This window comes from Oncorhynchus gorbuscha, linkage group LG03 (genome assembly GCF_021184085.1).
Source record: "Oncorhynchus gorbuscha isolate QuinsamMale2020 ecotype Even-year linkage group LG03, OgorEven_v1.0, whole genome shotgun sequence".
Taxonomy (NCBI): Eukaryota; Metazoa; Chordata; class Actinopteri; order Salmoniformes; family Salmonidae; genus Oncorhynchus; species Oncorhynchus gorbuscha.
This window is the reverse complement of record NC_060175.1, coordinates 68,450,531-68,475,227: the sequence shown is the minus strand read 5'-3', so window position 1 is coordinate 68,475,227 and position 24,697 is coordinate 68,450,531. Positions and strand designations below refer to the sequence as shown.

General features: G+C 46.7%; 1 protein-coding gene across 6 annotated transcripts in view; it reads left to right on the top strand.

The window, feature by feature from the left end:
* The window catches only part of LOC124031762 (helicase ARIP4-like), a 64,229-nt gene that overhangs the window by 33,144 nt on the left and 6,388 nt on the right, over window positions 1-24,697 (top strand). For 2 of the 6 annotated variants that reach the window (XM_046343399.1, XM_046343398.1), the window contains exons 3-18: window positions 1,152-1,283; window positions 10,182-10,410; window positions 11,047-11,183; window positions 11,359-11,490; window positions 13,253-13,485; window positions 13,754-13,936; window positions 14,159-14,292; window positions 15,089-15,282; window positions 15,628-15,970; window positions 16,214-16,391; window positions 16,533-16,745; window positions 16,948-17,066; window positions 17,379-17,494; window positions 22,446-22,545; window positions 22,783-22,988; window positions 23,452-23,627. In XM_046343399.1, coding sequence (XP_046199355.1) covers window positions 1,152-1,283; window positions 10,182-10,410; window positions 11,047-11,183; window positions 11,359-11,490; window positions 13,253-13,485; window positions 13,754-13,936; window positions 14,159-14,292; window positions 15,089-15,282; window positions 15,628-15,970; window positions 16,214-16,391; window positions 16,533-16,745; window positions 16,948-17,066; window positions 17,379-17,494; window positions 22,446-22,545; window positions 22,783-22,988; window positions 23,452-23,627 — 2,825 coding nt within the window. The other 4 variants (XM_046343400.1, XM_046343402.1, XM_046343403.1 and 1 more) reach the window with 4 other exon arrangements.

Below are 24,697 nucleotides of genomic sequence, written 5' to 3'. Positions count from 1 at the left end.
TGTATTATCAAGCTAGCAACCTTCACAGGGCTGGTTCTACCTTTTCTTTCCTCTCCTCCTTCCTCTCTTGTTTCTAGCTCTTTCTTCCACAAGGTGGGGACTGGAGTGTAAAGATGTGGGTTACTGTTTGCAGCCTCCACACGTGTGTTTGTGTGTGTGTGTGTGGTGTGTGTGTGTTGGAAATTGATCTGGGTAAGCTGGATGGGTTTGTGTGTTTGAAAGGGTCCCGTGATCGAAGTCCGCTGCATTGTTTTGAACGTCCCCCTTTCCTTCCTTATTCCCTCGTTCCCCCTGTCTGAATGAACTCTCTTACCTCTGTTACCTAAGGCAGCCTTGCTAAGGGGGAGGTGTCTGCTGACGACATACTGACACTACCGGTGGAAGGGGGGTTTGTGACGGGCAGGCAGGGCCGGGCTGCTTTCAACGCCTCATCGTTTTATAATGGTCCCAAAAGCCTTCTGTCCTTTGTGGCGGTGGCCCTGGTTACAGAACCATGCTCTCTATTCTTTGTGAGACTGGGGCAGCATGGCAGAGGCAGAGTAGAGCTGACACGGATACTCTGGCTTGACAAGAGGACAGACATGAAACCCATTCCAGAGTAGGAGTATATCATCGTTCATACAGAGATGATGGGTAAGTGTCTAAATCCTGAGTAAGGGGGAGTCTGGCTCGAGCAAGAGCTGAATGGCAGTGGAGAGGTTTTATCATATTGTCAGGTTTGGTATACTTTTTATGTTTACCACTTAGTCTTTGAGAGTTTCTCTAAGCTTGAGCATCTTTTGGACTTTCTTTCCAACCTTTAATAGTCTATATATGCGTACATAGACACACACACACACACACCCCTACCCTCCGCCCCCCACTAGGGGCCCGGCTCCAGCATGAGCACTTATGTAAGGAGTGTTTAGTAGTTTCCTGGTTGCTGTGAGCCTGACTCACAACTCACATTGCCAGCCGCTCACAGGTTCAGTAAGTCGGTAGGAAAAACTTCTCATCAGATAAACAGATAGCGACAGAGACAAAGGTAAACAAGAAGATCGGTTCTGCCTTACAGCTTTGAGGCAGACTTTTTCAACTAGAGGAAGTGTGTTAGTGAGTTCGGGAGCAGACAGCGGTACTTGGACTCGGACCACCTATTTCCTCACCATCAGATCAGGGGAACGGAGAGGGAGACTACTCAGAGAGGGGCAAACTGCACGCCTGCTACACGCTCTCTGGACACCCCACACACCCCTCACGGAGACTAAGCATGCTGCTGCTGGAAGAGTCTGAGACCTTTACAGGTAGGCGATCCCCTGAACCCCGCTGCCACACTGACCCTTATGACCGCAGCATGTCGGGGTGATGTCTGAGGAGGACACTTCGAATGAATAAATGATGACCCGGAAAAAGAGGTGTGGATGGATTATTTGGTGTTTTTACATTGTGGTTACGGTCTGTGAATTGGAGTTGTTTTGTAAGTGTGCGCACCAGCGTTGTGTAACACTCCCTACTTATGCATTAGTTTGACACCCGCTAGCCTTTCATTCTTTCTCTTCACTCTCATATTGTTCCCTGTTGGGGAGCACTTCGTTTATTTGATCTGGGGGCTATTTGATTGACTGTTTCTATGGTAACCTAAACAAGTGGGAGGATTAGTGTTAGGTTAAACTGGTAGTAGTCTGGCTGGGTGCAACATTAGGAGCAACACATGGTCAACTACAACAACCATGTTTTTATACACGACAGCCCACATCATACAGGGATGTGGCCACGTTGTTTCTATACGATTGGGATTACTGCTAGCCTGTGGTTCGGTCTTGTTATCCTCTTCTTTCTGTCCATTCCTCTGGTTTTGGTAGTTGATTGGATGGACAGTTGTTGTGATCCTAGTGGGGCCACCTCCTAGATGGTCATGGGGGAATTCTCCATTAGGGTATGAACGTTTTAAACGAAAATGGGATCATTAACGTGGAGAAAAATCCCTGACTGAAAAATATACAGTACCAGTCAAAAGTTTGGAGACGCCTACTCATTCCAGGGTTTTTTCGTAGAATAATAGCAAAGACATAAACAATGAAATAACATATGTGGAATCATGTAGTAACCAAAAACGTGTTAAACACATCTAAATATATTTGCGATCCTTTAAAGTAGCCACCCTTTGCCTTGATGACAGCTTTGTACAGGCTTGGCATTCTCTCAACCAGCTTCTCCTGGAATGCTTTTCCAACAGTCTCGAAGGAGTTCCCACATATGCTGAGCACTTGTTGGCTGCTTTTCCTTCACTCTGTGGTCCAACTCATCCCAAACCATCTCATTTGGATTGAGGTTGGGTGATTGTGGAGGCCAGGTCATCTGATACAGCACTCATCACTCTCCTCCTTTGTCAAAAAGCCCTTAAACAGCCTGGAGGTGTGTCAAATGATAGTCCCACTAAGCGCAAACCAGATGGGATGTTGCTGTGGAATGCTGTGGTAGCCATGCTGGTTAAGCATGCCTTGAATAAATTAGACTGTGTCACCTTGAATAAATTTAGACCATTAGCACCATCACACCTCCTCCATGCTTCACGGTGGGAGCCACACATGCGGACATCATCCGTTCACCTACTCTGCGTCTCACAAAGACACTGCGGTTGGAACCAAAAATCTCAAATTTGGACTCATCAGACCAAAGGACAGATTTCCACTGGTCTAATGTCCAAAAAGTTCAAATGATTGAGTGACCCAGTTGGTGCAATGGGCAGAGCGTGCTGTGGTGTGTAGGGGGGCTATGGAAAGTCACTGGGGTGGCTAGGTGTGATTAATTTGGGTTTCCATTAAAGCGGGGGAAAAACACTTCTGATCTGTGATATGCTAAGTGAATAACGTGATGCGCCTCAGCTTGTAAAATTTTGCTTTGATTTATTAGGGCGGGTCAAGTTTACCGTTGAAGCTGCTTCACTCAACTCTGCCACACGGCCCACCACTACGGTGTTTAGTTAGCTTCTTAGCTACCTGTAAAAAGCATTAGCGGTATTCGCCTTGGCCTATTTAGTTAGCTCGAACCAGCTAATCTGCCACTGCCAAGATGGATATCAGAAATTGGCTTCGTCAAAGCACCCAAACCAAGCCAAAGGAAAGGAGAGCAATGAGCAGCAGCATCAAACCGCCCGAGGCCACCGCCAAGCCCAGCAGCGACGAGTGCAGAGCCTGCCCACCCTTCCACAAGCACCACTAGGATAATGGTGCCACAGCCCCCTCTACTTCCGACTGTTCCTGACGATCTTGGAACAGAGGACCCAGCCCAGGTTTGCCTAGAATCCTATCCTAGCCGCAGGTTTTCTGTCGGAAAACATTCATTTAATAGCAACTGGCTCATAGGAAGATGAGAAACGTTCGGCCTCTGAGGGTTGTTTCCTATGGAAGCAATTGTAAAACACACAAGAACAACTTGCTTGGGGCTGTTGAAATTGCTGCACTCACTCACACACACACACACACACACTGTTTTAGGGGAAGGGCTGTCATACGTTGTTGATGGCAATAGAACATATGGTTTTGTTTGTGAAATCCGAATCTAAATTGTACAAATCGGTCTGTTTTGTCAGTGGTTTATGATTGGGTGTGTACATGATTTAGGTGAATGATGAGGTGTGTTTGTGTGTACGGGACGCACAGTTCTTGGGATTATGTAACAGCCAGAGGCTGCTGTTACATAAGCTTCCCTCTACCTTCGTCCATGATCATTGCACTGGTGGCCTGTGTGTGTGTGTGTGTCAACAGGAGTAAGAAATGGAGACAGAAAATGGGTCATCCTCCTGTGCTTCCTTGCCACGGGGTGGTAAGCGCAGGGAGAGGGGCAGAACCCGTTGAGCTCATAGATTTCAATACAGCCTATTGACCACTTTCTTAGCCCTTCTTTGTTCACAGCTGCAGTACTCCGAGATCTTCCAAGTTGGCACATCTTGACCTTTCTCACGTCGAACTTACACAGGAAGCCTTCTATTAGGTTGATACTGATTTGTGTCTTTTGTGAATAATCTCCTCCGGCTCACATGGTCCCTGTGTAATTTATACCCACTTGAGAGTTAATCATGCGTATTGCAATTTCTGGTTAGTGCCTGTCTGGTAAATCTTTTGGCCTGATGTGAAACTGATGACAACCTCCTGAAAAGTTGGCCTGTATTGAAGCTTCCAGCAGTCTTCCTGCTCTGTGCCCTGTAGTCGCTCAGGGAACATGTGTTGCTGCTGTGATGCTGCGCACAGGGTCTTCTCTCTGGTTTTTGTAGTAAAACTCACTCGTGCGCTGGATTGAGCGTAATCTATAATCTCTTTTAACTTGACGTAGATGGAGAGAGGGAGACCGCTCTAGTAGGGCCATTTTTTTCTCCGCCTTTTTCAGTGTGTCAGTTCACAAAAGTGTGTGTGTGTGTGTGTGTGTGTGTGTGTGTGTGTGTGTGTGTGTGTGTGTGTGTGTGTGTGTGTGTGTGTGTGTGTGTGTGTGTGTGTGTGTGTGTGTGTGTGTGTGTGTGTGTGTGTGTGTGAATTAAATTCTCAGTGTAAAAACAAATGTCTCTCCATTTGTATTTTCCCTAATCAGACCTTGTTTTATTCTTTCTGGTTCCTAGTAGACAAAAAGGCGTCCTCCAGTCAGAAGCAGTGTTAGTTTATCTGATTCTGGTTTGGTGGTTTGTGGGACCTGCAGAGTTAGTCATTTCTATTCTGCGGCGTGTTCTCGCTCCGGAAAACGTTCTGGTACGCCTGCCTGGTAGCTGGTGTGACAGAGGCCAAGCCTGGAGCCTGTTGAAGAGCTGTGGAGGTGTCCGGTCTAAACCTGCAGGCTCTGGTCTTCTGGAACTGGAGTGGGTCGTTAGTCGCTGTGGTAACCCGCTCGTCCCCGACACATGCTACTGGCAACCCTGTCTACCACAGGCCCCTCTGACCCAGCCTGTGATGGGGGGGGGGGGTGTATCGATAGTTGCATTGACTCCCAAGTATTGATTTGTAAAAAATATTTTATAAATTGCTAGGTAGTGCTAGTCACTTATTTTTCATCCTATGTATTGTTCTCCATCTTTTTAAATAGTGAACATGTTTTCAGCACTTTTATTTCCATGACTGATCAAAACAAATGTCCTCTTGTCTCTTTAGAGCAGACGTATAGTGAGCAATATGTTTGGAACATCAAAATCACAGTATCGAATCGCAATACATATAGAATAAGTATTGAGAATCGCAATACATATAGAATAAGTATTGAGAATCGCAATAAATATAGTATGGGCACCTAAGTGTCTTGATAATATCGTATCGTTAGGTCCCTGGGAATTCCCAGCCCTAGTTTCAACTGTTTCTCAACTTCTCACATGTTTTATCGATGGCAACACATATATGATCTACCGTAAAACTTCAGTTACTAAAAAAAAATCACTGACTACAACCGCCGCTTATTAAAGACAGGCTTCTATTTGAGCCAGGCGTGTATTTATTTACTTGCCTTTTTCTGGTCCACGTCAGACAAACGTTGAAGACGTCATTCTCTCACTCGTTTTGGATCAATTCCAAAATGCCTGGCTGTTGCCTTGCCAGAATTTTGCACTGCGAATTTGATCACTGCTAGCTTGAGTTTGATGTCGCCAGGGCTAGCAACGATGATGGATTCCAATGTTGTTGTTTTTTAAACATTTTATGCAGATGACTGTGGGAATATCAAAGATGTGTCCATGGTAACCGTGTAAACAATTTCATTTAGATCCGGTGTTTATTTGAAACGGGTGTTTCTTTGCTGGAATGATGCCTGGCTGTTAAATGGCAAAGGTGGCGATTTGAAGTTTTACTGTGTACCAACACCTACTTTCAGGGGCTTGATGTTTTGATTAGTTGCCGAAGTTGAGTCAAGTGTGGTAGAATAGATCAAATAGACTTTTGTGAAATGACTGGGTTGCGAAACGCTGGGTTAAAAAGTGATTGGTGAAGAGAAAGTGGTACTCTTTCGAGACCAATCATTGTCTGAGTGGCACATACAAGGGAGACCATGACAACCTCGAGCCACTGTTGTCGTCATGGCACCCCCTGGGATTCTCCAGGGCACACTGCCACTCTGGGTTGATAATTGTCTGTCTTTGGTAGTCGGTACTACGCACATGCTGCTACTCTGTTGTCGGCGCCGCGTGACGCTAGCCAGAGCTGGCTGTAGAGCTGCCAGTGTTACATAAACAGCCAAGCCAGTGTATCATGGTTGTGTAACCCTGTGGCTTTTTTGAAGACGCCCCTACTTTACACCCATCCCAGAAACCCCAGCCCCTCCATACGAAGGAGGGGTTAGTCAGTCAGCCACAGGGGAAACAGGAGAGAGAGAGGGAGGGAGTCGGGGAAGGTCTGCTGCGTGTGTAAATGCGACGCTCCTTTAAGAAGCACAGTATGCATACGAGTCAAATGAATGTGAAAGAGCGTGAAGTGGAAAAAATGGTCTGCATTCTCCATGCTTCTGGACTGAATTATGGCAGGAAGTTGAATGGCAGTCTGTCGTCGCTGTGGTGACCTTTTGTGTGTAGTCAGTTTTTTTTTGGGGGGGGGGCGTTTTTTGCCTCAAATGCCTCCATTATGACCCCCTCCCACGACCCCAGTTGCGGCTGCCTCCCCCCCCAAAGTAGACCCCTGCCCCCAGGTCCAGTGATGTCTATAGATAAGAGACAGTCTCTTCAGTCAGAGGACTAATGTATCCCCTCTCCCATTTGTACTGTAACTGTTTTCTGTGGTTGTGGAATGGAGCCAGGCAGGAGAATTATGAATGAGTGTCAATTCTCTGTATTCAGTTTATTCTCTGAAGAGGATTACGAGCTAGTGGGTTTAGAGAGACCAGAGATACTGTTTTGGTACACTGCATTGTTCATCTCGAACTAGGCACGGCAGAATTTTCCACACAAAATAACACCACAAGAGCAAACAAACATATGGCTTAGTGGCGTACTGTAGGGGTAGCGGGGGAGCGCTGTACACTGTTTCCCTCAGAATGCCCTTTGTCCCCAGGAAGGAAACCGTGTTGGGGGTCGGTGGTGTCGGGTCCTGAGGCCTATTCTGCGGCATTTAACTTGAATAACTGGATCATTTCCTTGCCTCGGTTCATTTCACTCCATGGCTGTTTTACTATTTGATATCCCAGCAGTCCTTTGTCAGACCACCCCTCCCTCTAATAGGATTACTCGGGTTGGACGGCTGAGTTTGGGGGAGGGAGGGGGGGTTGATTTAACCCATATCCCTGTATTATGTTCCCCAACCTTGTGTAGTAATAGTCTGTCGTGCTACAGTGTGACGCGACGCCACCGCCCCTTTTAACTCACTGGCTCTTATGATTGGGCGACTGCCACGGCTCGATGTGTGTGTAGTGTCGTTGCCATGGAGCTAGTCCACTCCGTCCCTGCTCACAGAAACCAGGGGAGATTGTGTATTGCCATGATTTGTTCAGTACCATTCAGAAAGTTAAATTTTTTTGGTTTCCTGGGTCCTGTGTTGGGAGAATGGAACTTTTATTTTGGTTATGTAACGGTGGGTTGTGTACTGTAACATCGTGTCCCCCACTGTTTGGTTGGACAGTGCTGACGTTCTCCTCAAGGTGTGTGTGCGTCCACTGGCAACTCACCTGGTCAGAGGCTCCTCCTATAGCAATACTAATCCAGAATCGCTTAACGATATAGAGTGACGTTGTTAAAATTCATGTTTGGATGCCGGCTAGTTTAACTTGGCCCGATGAGGCTTTGGTCTACATGGTAAAGCCTTAACATAACCTACCATCCCACACCACCCCCCCCCTGGTGCCAGTGGGTTTTGTCTTGATGGCAGGAGGGTTGGGGTAATTGAGGATCTTGATCATCAAAGCTGACCTAGCTATTAATAGGCTTAGTGCCGGCTATTGCATAAACATGCTTACTACACCGGTCACGCACATTAGGCTTGGGAGGTATCCAGATTGTCATACCTTCATACCGACCTTGTGCCATCCTGGGATATTCGTTAATACTGGCACTGAACACTAGGGGCACAATTTTCAAACTCCACTTAGCATCTGTAATCTGAAGGTTAGCAATGCTAACAAGTACATGTCAAATCCCCATTAAAAAAGAAATGCTAACGAGGGCAGGGTTAACATGTTATACAGTCTCTGGCCTAAACTATTTGCAGGACGGACCTACCAGCTCAAAGTTATACAAGTAACTAAAAAATGCCACTCACCGTTTGCTGCACGCACAAAATAAATATTAAACAGCAAGGCTCTGCTGTTAGCAAGTCGATGCTTGATTTTGGAAGACTCTAACCACTCCATACCCTTGTCTTGTAACCTTCATGAATTTTTGAAAGATACGTTTTCTTTGTAAGTCTCCTTTTGCATGGGTTTGGCCCTGGCCCTAACACCTAACACATATTCATTAAGGCATGCAACAGAAAACATTTGTTTTCTGAATTATCTCTGTTTCAGTCTGTTTTTTCCCCTTTATTTTAACCTTTGACCCAGTGCAGGGAGGGGGGGGGGGTTACTGGTGATGTAGAGCAAGGACTGATAAAATGCCTGGCAATCGACAAAGGGTTTGCTTCCTACAGAAGGGTCATTTTAAGCTATGATCCGTCCCAGAGAGAATTTTGACGTCTGTAATTTTACAGGGGCTGTAACGGAGGGACAAAGCCCAGATATACAACAAGTATACTTAAACAAACTTTAAGCAATCTTCTGGATTACATTGTGTATCCCTAAATGGTTTAATTACCTATTTCATATGGGAAGGGTTTGGTGCCCAACCTTTCAGTAACCTCTGTACACTGAGTGTACAAAACATTAGGAACACCAGCTCTTTCCATGACATCGACTGACCAGGTGAATCCTATGATCCTTTGATGTCCCCTGTTAATCAGTGTAGATGAAGGAGAGGAGACAAGTTAATGAAATATTTTTAAGCCTTGAGACAATTGAGACATGGATTGTGTGCCATTCAGAGGGCAAGACAAAATATGAATGTGCCTTTGAACAGGGTATGTTAGTTAGTAGATGCCAGGTGCACCGGTTTGAGTCATTGGGTTAAAGTTCTTGAGTAACTATACTTTAAAGTACTACTTAAGTAGTTTTTGGGGTATCTGTACTTTACTATACTGTTTATATTTTTGACAACTTTTACTTCACTGTATTCCTAAAGAAAATAATGTACTTTTTACTCCTTAAATGTTCCCAGGGTGCAGTATAGGGTACTGTTTTGACCAGGGTGCAGTGTATAAGGTACTGTTTTGACCAGGGTGCAGTGTATAGGGTGCTGTTTTGACCAGGGTGCAGTGTATAGGGTGCTGTTTTGACCAGGGTGCAGTGTATATGGTGCTGTTTTGACCAGGGTGCAGTGTATATGGTGCTGTTTTGACCAGGGTGCAGTGTATAGGGTGCTGTTTTGACCAGGGTGCAGTGTATAGGGTGCTGTTTTGACCAGGGTGCAGTGTATAGGGTGCTGTTTTGACCAGGGTGCAGTGTATAGGGTGCTGTTTTGGATGCAACCTCAATGAAACAACAAGCTCCAAGTGTTCCTACCTCCTCAAAATCAGGTTGTAACACAAAACAAAATGAAAAAAGTCACGGGGTGAATACTTTCTGAAGGCACTGTATTTGCTTTGTCTATTTTGCTCTTGGTTAGGTGGGTCTGGGTTGAGCTGTATTGGGTTGGATTGGGCCTGTCAGTGTTGGCTACAATGAGACAGTTGAGATGTATGTGGTTCATATTGAGAGGGGAGGGGCTGCTTATGTGGGCAGTACCTTTGACTGACAAAGCTGGTGATTTAAACCGGTCTGTCCATGAAGCACCAAAAGCCCCCCTGCCCATAACCCCAGCACCAGCGCTCAGTGTTTCATAAGTGCTCCATGTTTATGAGCACTTACATAAGCACCTCAGATCTAGTCCAGAGTGCCTCCTGTCTGCAGGGAAGGAGGGCCAGACAGAGTCGTATCCAGCTCTGGCCAAGTTACTCCCTCCTAAACACAAAGGATTACTGTCTCAATGGATCTTAAATATAAATCCTTCTGGGTCTTTTTTTGAAACTGTTCTTGAATCAGTCTATACCACTCCTTCAGTGATGGAGAAATCCATGCCCTGTTATACAGCATGCCTTTCTAGGTGTTCAATCGACATACATTTTCCTTGATTTTACATCTTGCATATCGTGATCTCCTCCCTCCTTCTCTCTCCACAGACCAGCCTCATAGCGCTCCCTTCAGCTCGGAGAATGAAGCGCAGGGAGGGGACTCTGCGAGATGGCAGTGCACCGCCCCATCTACCTCACCCTCGGGGGAGACGCCGACCCACCCCTCTCGACCGTCCTCACGGCCCGAGAGCCAAAGCCCCTCGCGGTCCCTGAGGGAAACCAAAAAGAGCTCCCTCTCCTACTCCAACAAACCCGCACACATGAGGAGGAACATCAGGTATGACCTCTTACAACATCCAAACTCGCATATATACAGAGAGCAACATCCAATATAGGCCCTTAACCAACTTCAAAGATTCAATGAACAGAGATATTCAACCATTAATTCCCTAACTTGTGATCTTAATCATCCCTACTGCACACGTAGTGCATCTAAAGCTGTGTTCTCCAGTGTTCTCTAGCCTGTCTCGCTGGTTTTCTCTCGTGAATGAAGATCTCTGTATTACTCAGTCTGGCAACAAGTCAACCACGCTGCCATGAGTGGGATTATTTCCCAAGTGTTTATTACATTATTAAAGCTCTCTCTCACACACAGACAGATATACTCAAACACCCATACGGCGATAAACAGACATGCACACAAATACACTCTAAACCAGCGTTTCCTAAACTCTGTCCTCCGGACCCCCACATTATTTCTTTATTTTTTAACCTTTTTTTCCTGAGGGCCGAGTTTGCACTAAACACATACAGCATTAGTAATGTACTGTATCCCCATGCAATCTGGCACACTCTAGTCAGTCTGTTGGCCCTATAACAGAGATGGATGCCTGAAGCCTATTCTGAGATCTCTACTCTCCCTCTCCTCTTCTCTCTCTCGCTCTCTCTCTCTCTCTCTCTCTCTGGGATGTAGAATGCTGTTGAGGGAGCACCAGTTGGAGGCGGTGACCAAAGCTGCCCAGCAGGAGGAGCTAGAGAGGCGGCAGAGGCTGGAGCAGCAGAGGAAGGAAGGGCACTTCCCCGTTCCCCTGCTACCCGAGTACACTCCAGGTAGGACACACACACACACATGATTGATAGCTGGAGGGTGAAATCAGAAATGTTTGTGTCAAATCAGAAATGTTTTTGTATTGAAATATAACATATCATAATGTCAAAGTACTTGACTTGATACTTAACCCACTCCGGTAACGAACCACTGCATATATGCCTCTGTCCCCTCCAGGAGATCAGAGTGTGTCTGCTAGCGTGGCCGAACGGGACCATGTGATATGCCTGAGCACCAGTTACAGCAGCACTAATGTCAGCGAGGACGACTCCAAGGCTCTGATCACAGAAGCACACGCCCCAAAACAAGGTGAGACCCCAGTCACTATGAGACACCGATTTTTAGTATCGCTCATTAAAACGGAGACTGACTGTGGTCGTCCTGCGCCAGGCGGCCAGATTTCCATGTTTGATATGCTTGGTAATGTTATGACCCGTTTCTCTAGGTTTTCAATGTCACTCATTATACCTTGTAAACAGAAATGACCTTGTGTGGGTCAGATACTTACTGTGTGTCAAGTAATGGAAATGGTCTCGCTGTAGAGTGTACTTTTTATGAAAGTGCTTCATGAAATTAGCTCAAGATAGCATGGGTTAGTTATCGACTGGGACCGGCTCTGAGCAGTCTTAGATGGATCAGCTGGCTAGAGAAGGAGAGTCGCTATAGTATAGAACGATGTAAGCTCCGGTGGGCATCGAGTGCTTTTCCTCTGCTGGCCATGACAGGCACTTATTCACACAGACACACACACACACACACCAGTCTGCTTGTGGGTATAGATCCACACCGAACAGATTCGTTCCCAATTAAAGCCAGCGGGGTGGATGGGGGTTCATCAGAAACCGGTCTGGTGTTGCTGGGTCCTGCGTATGAGGGAAGGCAGGATAAGGTGATAATGTCAGAAATGGAAGTTGGTTTATGGAGCAAATAGCTGGTTAATCCTGGTTAATGTCAGCGCCAGCCAGCGCCAGCCAGCCTCGGCGCCAGCCAGCCTCAGCCCAGGCAGTGCGGTGACATTTCTGCCCAGGGTTATATAAACCGTCCTCCACTACTATAATCTAACTTGTATAACCACCTATTCACCAGATTTATATAAGCCCTCTATCAACGGCTCTCCACGTCATCTATATTAAGTGATAAGTAACGTTTGTTAGACTTCAGATGTGGCATGGAGGATGCCTATGTCTAACAAACATTACTTATCACTTTAATATAGATGACGTAGAGAGACATTTAGAAGCTATGGATATTATCTTTATTTTTTGGGGCAAACCGATTTTGACGTGGCTATTTGAGACGAGGTCAGATGGGAACTTTAAAAAAAAAATATTTGCTTACCTAAAGATACGAAGACAAATATAATGGCAGAATTATTATTTTTTTTAACTTTCATTTCATAGAGTTTGTAAAAACACATGCCATCTTTTGGAGAAATGGTGTTATTGAAACACTAATTATTGAATCGAACATAATATTTTGTTTAACCTTTATTTAACTAGTCAGTTGAGAACAAATTCTTATTTTCAATGACGGCCTAGGAACTGTGGGTTAACTGCCTGTTCAGGGGCAGAACGACAGATTTGTACCTTGTCAGCTCAGGGATTTGAACTTGCAACCTTTCGGCTGCTAGTCCAACGCTCTAACCACTAGGCTACCCTGCCGCCCCGTATGTTAGGCAGTATTGTGTAACATAATGGTCACAATGACTGTTTTGATCAAAAGACAACTGCACAATGCAATGGAAACAGGGTATTATATGCATCAGGGATGGGCAACTTTGATGTGGGTGGGGGCCAACAAAAAACGGAACTCATCATGAGGGGCCACAGAGGCTCACCAGCAAAACATTTTAGCGGCCCCCCTTCTGACATTGTAAAGATAATTTCCTGCAATTCTACACGTTTTTCCATCGGGTGCTGTTTTTAATATAACTGATGATCAATGGGCCCCACCCCGGTTGCCAAGTTGCCCATCCCTGATGTAGATGTATATTAACCGTTTCTCCATTTCCATCTACAATACTAACAAAAACACTTGTGTCCCTCTTTTTCTTTCTCTTTCTCAACCGTAGACGTGATCGAGCTGAGCTCCGACGAGGACGACGCCCTACAGATCAGCAGCGAGTCCACCAATGAGGAGGAGGAGGACCGGTCGGCGGGACCCGAGGCGACCGGCGCCCACGCAAACGACGCTGTGAACCAACCGGACGCCCAGGGGCGTGTCTTGGTCAACCTGAACCACCCAACCGAGGAGGCAGACCTGTTCCTCTCCCCTCAGCTGGCCCGGGTCGTCAAACCTCATCAGGTACAACTGACTCAGTACAGACATGGATTTTCTCGTTAACACAGGCAGCCTAGCAGTTAGTATAGGGACCGTTTCCCTGATCCATATTAAGCCTAAAAAGCACTTTCAATGAAGTTTGTCTGTCTCTGATGAAACCCCATGGAGACAAACCATTGTATACAATGCAGTCAAACAAATGCAACAATTTTAATGAGTTGAATCTAATGATCCCACTTCTTCTGTCTCTCTCTCTCTCTCTCTCTCTCTCTCTCGCCCTTCTCTCCGTCAGATCGGTGGGATCCGTTTCCTCTATGACAACCTGGTTGAGTCTCTGGAGCGCTATGAGAGCAGCGGTGGCTTCGGCTGTATCCTGGCCCACAGCATGGGCCTGGGCAAGACCCTGCAGGTCATCTCCTTCATAGACGTTGTGCTCAGACACACCCAGGCCCACACTGTGCTCGCCATCGTGCCTGTGAGTGACTTCCTGTACTCTGTTCTCTCTCTGCGTTCGGTGTTCCCTTTGTAATCAAATCGAATGTTATTCGTCACATGCGTTGTAAACAACAGGGGTGGCCTAACAGTGAGATGCCTACTTGCGTACATACCGGATGTAGCTTGTGGTCTCTTGACTGAGAATTTACTCTTCCTCTCTCTCACACTCTTTCTCTCTCTGTATATATATATTTTTATATAGGTCAACACGCTACAGAACTGGCTGGCCGAATTTAACCTCTGGGTCCCGACCTTTGATGCGCTACCCGTGGACGTGGACCCCACCCAGGTCTCCCCGCGCACCTTCAAGGTCCACATCCTGAACGACGAGCACAAGTGAGTTTCCCATCCTCTCTGGGAACGGAGATCTCCCATTCCCTCCTCTTCAAAAGCTGAAGCCGCCTTAGGCTTGATCATGGTTTTGTGTTTGTGCGGGACTAGAGATGATTCACTCATAGCCCTCGCTCTGCTTCTGCTTAAGTGTTCTGCGTCACACAACTTCCTAAGATTTGGCTCTAGCACTCCACTGCTGTGTATCAAGTGTGTGGCTTTCCATCGCACACAGCTTTGCACACACACACACACTACTGCTCTCCTGCAGACTTGTCATAGCAGTTGACCCAGTGACCTAATCGCTTCCTCTGCTCCATCCCTCTCTTTCTCTCCCTTTCTTGCTGTTCCTCATCCTGTCCTCTATCGACCCCTCCCTCGCTCCCTACCTCTCTGTGAGTGAAGTGAAGCCGAGTCTTCGGCATCTGGCTCTATCATTTTTTCCCCCATGTGTTAATAAGTCTCTCTGTAAGCCTGGCCGCGCTCATCAGACAAACCACACAGTGTTGCAGAGTTATCAGTCAATGATCCCGACTGTACAGGAACCAGGGAAATGTTTGTTTAAAAAAAAATAATAATAATAATTCATAAAGATGCACAAACAAGACTCCTCTATCGCCCAAGTGTGTCACTACTTCCAGTCTACTTAAATGTGTCTAAATGGCTGTGCTGTTTATGTGTCGAATGTTGTCACTGATGTGCTATCTCTCTTTTCCTCTGTTCTCTCTGCTCTTTCTCCCTCTGCTCTTTCTCTCTCTGCTCTCTTTCTTTCTGTGTGCGCTCCGTCGTCTTCTTTTCTCAGAACCACGACTACCAGAGCGAAGGTGATCTCTGACTGGTCGCGGGACGGCGGCGTGCTCCTGATGGGATATGAGATGTATCGCCTGCTGTCCCTGAAGAAGAGCTTTGTGGCGGGCCGGAAGAAGTCCAAGAAGGCCCAAGGACCGGTGGTCATCGACCTGGACGAAGAGGACCGGCATCAGGAGCTCCTCAAAGGTCAGTAGGTCAAAGGGCACGGTCTGCACTTTTCAGACCATGGCAGCTTTTCTTACATCAACGCAAGGCCATCTGCACACAAGGCTTTTTCTCGATGTGTCACCCTTTGTTAGAACCCATGTTACTGTCGATAACAGTCACACAGTAGCTCCGTCACTTTAGCATGACTCACAGCTGCCATTTATGAGTGACTCAGATAACATGAGTCACATAGATGAATTTGAACATAAAGTAAATAGTTTGGATCGTACTCCTACATACACATCTTCAGGGCTACCATTGTACCTGAAATGGCTCTTAACTTGACATCCTCCCCCCCCTCTCTCTTCCTCTGCCCTCCTGTAGGCATAGAGAAGGCCCTGTCTCGCCCCGGCCCGGACATGGTGATCTGTGACGAGGGCCACCGCATTAAGAACTGCCACGCCAGCACCTCGCAGGCCCTGAAGAACATCCGTACCCGGCGGCGTGTGGTCCTCACGGGATACCCCCTCCAGAACAACCTGATAGAGTACTGGTGCATGGTGGACTTTGTCAGGCCTGACTTCCTGGGCACCAGGCAGGAGTTCAGTAACATGTTTGAGAGGCCCATTCTGAACGGGCAGTGTGTGGACAGCACGCCGCAGGACGTCCAACTGATGAGATACCGAAGTCATGTCCTCCATAGCCTGCTGGAGGGCTTTGTCCAGAGGTGAGACTGAGAGATCTCTGGCTTGGTGCAGCTGGTTAGAACCCACATGAACCGATGCTAGGGCAGTATCTCTTTTCTGGGACACTTTATAGGCCAGTTTCCCAGATGAAGTCTGTTCCTGGACTAAAAAGCACTTTCAAATAGAGATTCTAGTTGTAGTCTGGTTGTGTTTGTTCGTGAACGTGGAGACCCACAGCATACGGCAGAGATATGTGGTCTAACTCGGGTTGTATTTGTTCCCAGGCGTGGTCACGACGTGTTGAGAGACCAGCTCCCCTCCAAGGATGAGCACGTGATACTGGTGCGACTGTCGCCCCTGCAGAGGGCCCTCTACACAGAGTTTATGAACCGCTTCAGAGAGGCAGGCAACAGCGGCTGGCTCAGCCTCAACCCACTCAAGGCCTTCTGCGTCTGCTGCAAGGTGTGTGTGTGTGGCTCTCTGTTTTGGCATGCACAGGAATTAAAAACCGTTGTGAAGTACATGTATATCATATTCTGTATACATGTCCACATTTTCATTCAGACGTCATCCTAATATTGTAGTAATGTTTGCCTGCACCAGATCTGGAACCACACAGACGTGCTGTACGAGACACTGCAGAAGGAGAATCTGGCCAATGAGCAGGACCTGGACCTGGATGACATCACCAACAGCCACGCCCGCTGCCCCGCCCCCAACCAGAAGGGCAAGACTCCGGAGGACCCCAACAGCATCGGAGGGCTGAGTCTCAACGCTCTGCAGGAGAAGGCCAATCAGGTCATCACCTACGAATGGGTACGCAGCCACACTTCACTGCCAAGCCTTTGGTTTTCCACTCCGTTTAAGTGGCAGTTGGTTGTCATCGTGGATTTATGCCGCTTGGGGAAACTATTTGAGGACTGCTCATTTAGCATAGGTTTCAGTGAAGCCTGGTTATTACCTGTGCACTACAATTACACTGTGCTGACTTATCTCTCTCGCGCTCTCTCTGTTGCAGGCGAAGGAGATCATGTCTGACTATAAGCCAGGGATTTTGGAGAACTCTGCTAAGATGGTCCTGCTGTTCCACCTGATCGACGAGAGCGTCAGGAAGGGAGACAAGATCTTGGTCTTCAGGTCGGCACAAAAACAAGACCTCGCGTTTGACTGTTTTGTTTCCTGTTTTGATCTTCAGTTTTTACACGTTTTTCTTTTAGCCATGTCAAATCTTAACTGGCGGCAGGTTGCCTAGCGTCTGTGCCCTTGAGCAAGGCACTTAACCCTAATTGCTCCTGTATGTTGCTCTGGATAAGAGCGTCTGCTAAATGACGTAAATATAAAATGGCAGCATATTTCGACGGACACACCTCATCTCAACTGGTTTAATTAGTTTGTAATTTCCAAGGACCCCTCCTCACCGTATCGCCCTCTCCACTATGTCTCCTGCAGCCAGAGTTTGTCCACCCTCTCGGTCATCGAGGAATTCTTGGCCAAGAGGCCCATACCGGCGGGCAGTGCCAGAGAGGGCCACAACCAAAACTGGCTCCGCAACCACAACTACTACAGTATGTTTTATTTGTGCTTCCCATGACTGTATGTGTGTGTGTACATATGCATGCAGACATACAGTAAAGTATTCAGACCCCTTTTTCCACATTTTGTTACATTATAACATACAGCCTTGTTCTAAAATGGATTTTTTTTAAGATATGTTCCTCATCCATCTACACACACTAACCCATAATAACCAAGTGGGAAAACTGTTTTTTTTAGAAATGTTTGCAAATTTAAGAAAAGACAGATACCTTATTTACATAAGTATTCAGATCCTTTGCTATGGGACTCAAACTGGAGCTCAGGTGCCTCCTGTTTCCGTTGAACATCCTTGAGCTGTTTCTTCAACTTGATTTGGAGTTAGTGGTGCAGCAGATCACAAAACTCCCGGTTCGGATCGCGGTTTTGAGTCGCGGATGGGATCGGTATTCGGATCGCGGTTTTGAGTCGCGGACGGGATCGGTATTCGGATCGCGGTTTTGAGTCGCGGACGGGATCGGTATTCGGATCGCGGTTTTGAGTCGCGGACGGGATCGGTATTCGGATCGCGGTTTTGAGTCGCGGGCGGGATCAGTATTCGGATCGCGGTTTTGAGTCGCGGATGGGGATCAGTATTCGGAACGCGGTTTTGAGTCACGGATGGGATCAGTATTCGGATCGCGGTTTTGAGTCACGGATGGGATCAGTATTCGGATCGCGGTTTTGAGTCACGGATGGGATCAGTATTCGGATCGCGGTTTTGAGTCACGGATGGGATCAGTATTCGGATCGCGGTTTTGAGTCACGGATGGGATCAGTATTCGGATCAGCAACATAACAAAGAGGAGACAAATATAACTTTGCTTTACATGTATTACTTAGAGCAAGGAACTTTTCAATGTTAAAATAAAATCTTAAATATTCAATACTCAATTGTTTAATTAAAGTGCAATATGAGGCATGATACCTTCTTCCGTTGAACAATAGTGTATGAAAAAATGTGCCTGTGTCCAGATCAGAAAGCAAAGCAGACCTGAGCTTATAACTTCAAATTCATTTTCAAAAAGATGAGGATGTCTACATTGTCTGGGGAGAGGGTCGACCTCTTTGCAGTCACTATGTCCCCTGCTGTGGAGAACACCCTCTCGCTAGGGTCTGAAGTGCCAGGTACAGCCAGGTAGCATCTTGCCATCATGGCAATGTGAGGGTATTTACACTCGTTGTTTTTCCACCATGCCAGTGGCTCACCGCCCACTGGAAGGCTGCTTGCTGCCTTGTAGGATGCCACCTCCTCTTTGATGGTGTTGGCAAACGTCTTGCCCGTGTCCTTGCTCACAAAGGTCTCCCCGAAACGCTCCTTCATGGCCAAATGATTTTGCGGCGGAGATGCCTCGGAGTCTGCTCCTGTCGGCTCTGTGGCTTGACCCTGCAGAAAGAAATGACTTGCTCTATTAAACTAACTAATTAATTATTTTCATAACTATAATTGTGGCAATAACATTTAATAAAAGCCAGTATTATTCCAAATCAAAAAATGGATGATTCTAATAGCGATAGCATAAACTAAAATTAGACTGCAGTATATTTATTAAGTAATTCACTCTTATTTTATTGTTTTACCTCTTCGGTGGCCACAATCTCATTGGTGAGATCACTGTATGTCCTCCGGTGTAGGGCAGGGTCGAGGTGAGACAGGGACTTGAACCTTGGATCCAGTGCAGTACATCTATGGAGGTAGTGACTAGTGACTGTGCCGCCATTCCTCACTTACGGCCACGGATTGTAGAATCCTTGTTTTCAGAGGTAGGATCATGGACACAGACAGTTTCTGTGCTCAATAGGGTTGAGTTTTGAGGGGTTTGAGCTCCTGGAGGACCTCCTCTGCCACGTTCACGGCATCATCAGACAAGTTGACAATGTCTTCATGTTTTTTTTTCGGGGTCTTGTCTGTCACTGCCGCTCAAGATGGCTCTCCAACATGTCATAAGTGGAGGTCCATCTTGTTGTGACATGGTGTCTGAGCTTGTGGGTCGGTAGCTGTAACATTTCCTGCTTGGTCTCAAGCACATGAGCGGCTGTTGTGCTTCGGTGGAAAGAGGAAACCACCTTCCTGATCCTCCCAAGGAGGCGGTCCATCTGGTTACCTGAGATTCCCCTTTAGGATGCTAAATTGATCACATGTGCAAAGCAAGCTATGTGTGGCTCCAGTCCAGCCTCTATCACTGCATTTATTTGGTGTTTGGGATATTGCTATCGGGCCTCTCTAGCTTGCACTCTGCTACTGCTCCTAGCAGTACCTGCGCCATATTTGTGCCTGTGTGACTCTCATAGAAGGGGCCTGTCTGTAGCACCGGACTTCATCTCCCACTCCTCTGTGGAGTAGTGAGCAGTCACAGTCACATAGCTTTCTGTTACCCGGGAGGTCCACTCCTCTGTGGTGTAGTGAGCAGTCACAGTCACATAGCTTTCTGTTACCCGGGAGGTCCACTCCTCTGTGGTGTAGTGAGCAGTCACAGTCACATAGCTTTCTGTTACCCGGGAGGTCCACTCCTCTGTGGTGTAGTGAGCAGTCACAGTCACATAGCTTTCTGTTACCCGGGAGGTCCACTCCTCTGTGGTGTAGTGAGCAGTCACAGTCACATAGCTTTCTGTTACCCGGGAGGTCCACTCCTCTGTGGTGTAGTGAGCAGTCACAGTCACATAGCTTTCTGTTACCCGGGAGGTCCACTCCTCTGTGGTGTAGTGAGCAGTCACAGTCACATAGCTTTCTGTTACCCGGGAGGTCCACTCCTCTGTGGTGTAGTGAGCAGTCACAGTCACATAGCTTTCTGTTGCCCTGGAGGTCAACCCGTCTGTGGCGAGGGAAACAGAGGATGCCTTGGATAATTCGTCGACAATTTTAATATTTTCCTGTTCATAGAGATCTGGCACGATCTTCATACTGAAGTGGGTGCGCGAGGGGATTTCGTAGCGTGGCTCAAGCACTTTTATCATATTTTGAAACCCTTTGTTTTCCACAACAGCGTATGGCCTCATATCTGCAGCGACAAACATCCCAATAGATTTGGTGATGGCTTCAGCCCGGTCTGAATCTGCAGCAAAGAGCTGCTTAAATGCCACGGTGAGAAGTTGTTGTCTTCTTGGCTGAGTTGGCTCCCGTCACTGACACACCAGGGTGACGACACTTTAAATGTGTGGCCACGCCCGATGTATTTCCATGATCATACGGCTTTCTTGTGGCACAATGCCTACGCACCCACCCTTCTTCCGTCGTCACATTTGACAGGGAAGCCAAAATTCTCCCATACATGATACTTAAATGAAGCCAGTTCTTCAGCTCCTCCGCTAGCCACGGCTGTCATTGCGCTTTTTTTCTACGTGACTTTTTACAACGCGAGCATCCAGGATTGATTCGTTGGGATTCAACATGCCCAGTACACGCAACTGCCTTTAAAGAAAAAAAAGGATCAACTCAACCTTCAGTCTTCAGCGTGAAACACGGCATCTGTCTTGTCTTTATCTTTTCACTGCAACTCTGCATCGAGATTTAGGGAATTATTCATTTAAAAAGTAGCAGTGGCAGTAAAACAGTATTTCACACTATGATGGTTGAACTATGGGTTCCTGTGCGTGCCGAACCGCGTCCGAACCGTACGGACCATGGAGTAACTACGGTCCCTTACACCACTAATTGGAGTGCACCTGTGGTAAATTCAATTGATTGGACGTGATTTGGAAAGGCGCACATCTGACTATATAAGGTCCCTCCGTTGACAGTGCATGTCAGATTAAAAACCAAGCCATGAGGTTGAAGGAATTGTCTGTAGAGCTCTGAGACAGGATTGTGTCAAGGCACAGATCTGGGGATGGGTACCAACACATTTCTGCAGCATTGAAGGTCCCCAAGAACACAGGGACCTCCATCATTCTTAAATGGAAGAAGTCTGGAACCACCAAGACTCTCCCTAGAGCTGGCCACCCGGGCAAACTGAGCAATCGGGGGAGAAGGGCCTTGGTCAGGGAGGTGACCAAGAACCCGATGGTCACTCTGACAGAGTTCCTCTGGTTACATGGGAGAATCCTCCAGAAGGACAACCATCTCTGCAGCACTCCACCAATCAGGCCTTTATGGTAGAGTGGCCAGATGGAAGCCACCCATCAGTAAAAGGCACACGACTGCCTGCTTGGAGTTTGCCAAAAGGCACCTAAAGTACTCAAAGACCATGAGAAACAAGATTCTCTGGTCTGATGAAAACAATATTGAACTCTTTGGCCTGAATGCCAAGCGTCACGTCTGGGGGAAACCTGGCACCGCTCATCACCTGGCCAATACCATCCCTACGGTGAAGCATGGAGGTGGCAGCATCATGCTGTGGGGATGTTTTTCAGCAGCAGGGACTGGGACACCAGTCAGGATTGAGGAATAGATGAACGGAGAAAATGACAGAGATCCTTGATGAAAACCTGCTCCAGGTTGAACCCTGGACTTGAACCCGATCGAAAATCTCTGGAGAGACCTGAAAGTAGCTCTGCAGCGACGCTTGACAGAACCTGACAGAGCTTGAGAGGATCTGCAAAGAAAATGGGAGAAACTCACTAAATATAGGTGCCAAGCTTGTATCGTCCTACCGATGAATACTGGAGGCTGTAATCGCTGCCAAAGGTGCTTCAACAGAGTACTGAGTAAAGGGGTCTGAATGCTTATGTATATGTGATATTTCCGTTTTTTATTTTTAATACATTTGCCTTAAACGTCTCAACCACTGCTGTCACCACATCACCCTGACTCCCATTTATCCAGTGATATATTTTACTGTAGTTATACACACGTGTTATTCAGCCTCTCCAACCCATGCTGCCGATTTTCCTATTGACTTACATTGACTATCGCCACCTGCTGGTTATCTTGGTGTCTCTCCATTGTTCTTGGTGCCTGTGTGTTGGAGACCGGGGAATGACTCTTTCTATGGTTCCTTGCTTTAGGACTGGATGGGAGCACGTCTGCCTCCGAGAGAGAGAGACTCATCAACCAGTTCAACGACCCGTCCAACACCTCCACTTTGGTCTTTCTGCTTTCCACCAGGTAATAGACCTCAGGAACACACTGGCAGAAATAATTATCATTTGTTTATAATCCTGCTTCTGTACAGTCACACTAGAAACCACGTTCGTTACAAACACAATCCCTCATTCACACACTCACTCTCTCACACACACACAGTCTTACACACACACAGTCAGTCTCTCACACACACACAGTCGTACACACACAAAACATACACACCTCAGGTCAGTGACGTGTGCTTCTCCCCATCCCCAGGGCTGGCTGCCTGGGGGTAAACCTGATCGGGGCTAACCGCGTGGTGGTTTTCGATGCCTCCTGGAACCCCTGTCACGACGCCCAGGCTGTGTGTAGAGTATACCGCTACGGCCAGAAGAAACCCTGCCACATCTTCCGCCTGGTCTGTGACTTCACCCTGGAGAAGAAGATCTACGACCGACAGATCTCCAAGCAGGGCATGTCTGGTAAGTAACCAGCTAACCAAACAAACGCATAGAATGGAATAGAATAGATACTGACTACATACGGGCTACACACTGGCCTGCCGAGTCTACTAGGCTTACTATTGCGTGAACCTCTATCGGTACTGCAGAGTCTACTCTTACCCCAAGCCCCCCCCTGCTAGTTGCACTTCATCCAGCCAGTCCACTTCACTAGCACACACTACATTGTGTGTGATGCACAGCAGTCCTCTGAGCTCTGTCGGACTCTGCGAAGTCATGACTCCTTTCAGGCTAAGTGCACTCCATTGCATCCCTACTCTACTTCACGTGCACCACGGCCAAAGTGCTTTGACGCAATTGTTTTTTTTAAACACGATGCATCGGTCCTCTCCAATTTCAGCTCTGCTGTGCACACAAACAGAGAAGGCCCACGCTCTTAGAATTGTAGTTGAAAATCCTCTTCTTCTTCCCCTCTTCTCTGCAGACCGAGTGGTGGATGACCTGAACCCCATGCTGTCGTTCACACGGCGGGAGGTGGAGTCTCTGCTGCACTTTGTGGAGGAGGAGCCTGACGTGTCACAGGTGCAGCTGCAGTCCCGCCAGGAGATGGAGGCGAGCATCAGACAGGCCTGCCAGCTCTACCCTCACTTAGTCACCAAGGTAACAGATCATCTATGTACACACTCTACATCAGACAGGCCTGCCAGCTCTACCCTCACTTAGTCACCAAGGTAACAAATCACCTATGTACAAACACTACCTCAGACAGGCCTGCCAGCTCAATCTTCACCTCATCCCCAAGGTTAGAACTACACTAGATAAATAGATAGATCTATGCACTCTGACTTCTAGAAAGATTTGAGTCTAGTTAACCTCTACATTTCTCCCAAGTTTTCACCATCATTGTAAAGCCCTAGTTATTTTGTTGCTTTGACAAAGTAAATGCTGAAGATTATAATTTATTTAATGTGGTTAGTGATTCATTTTAAGGTAAAACAAAAAAAACATGTCCCTCATTTTAAGCTCAACCCTGTTACTTAAACCAAACTCTCATTTTAATATGGTGAAATTAATCCTTAAATGTTTTTAACATCTAATAGTCAAAGCATAGTGTAAAAGGAGGTGAGCCGGTTCTACTCTTTTTGGGCATTTTATGGGGTTTTGTGGTGGAAACTGAATGGGTCTAGCATTACACAGCAACCACGTTACCCATAGATATACAGGGTAGCATTTTTTAAATCAATTTTCTCTTTTTTTGTGAATCTTGCATTCAATTGCCCCTCCTTGTTACACATGACAAGCTTTTATTCCCCTTGTCACGGGGAAATTAATGGCTAATTTGAGATGAAATCGTCAACCCTGTTACTTTAGGTGTATGTGTGTATATATATATATATATTCAGTGCCTTCGGAAACTATTCAGACCCCTTGACTTTTTCCCCATTTTGTTACATTCCAGCCTTATTCTAAAATGGATGAAATACATACAAACCCTCAGCAATACACACATACCCCACAATGACAAAGTGAAAACAGGTTTTTAGAAATGTTTGCAAATGTATTAAAAATTAACAGAACTACCTTATTTACATAGGTATTCAATACTTATGTGAATGTAATATTTAAAATATATATATAAATAAGCAAAAAATTCTAAACCTGTTTTTGCTCTGTCATTATGGGGTATTGTGTGTAGATTGACGAGATAAAAAAAAATATTGAATCGATTT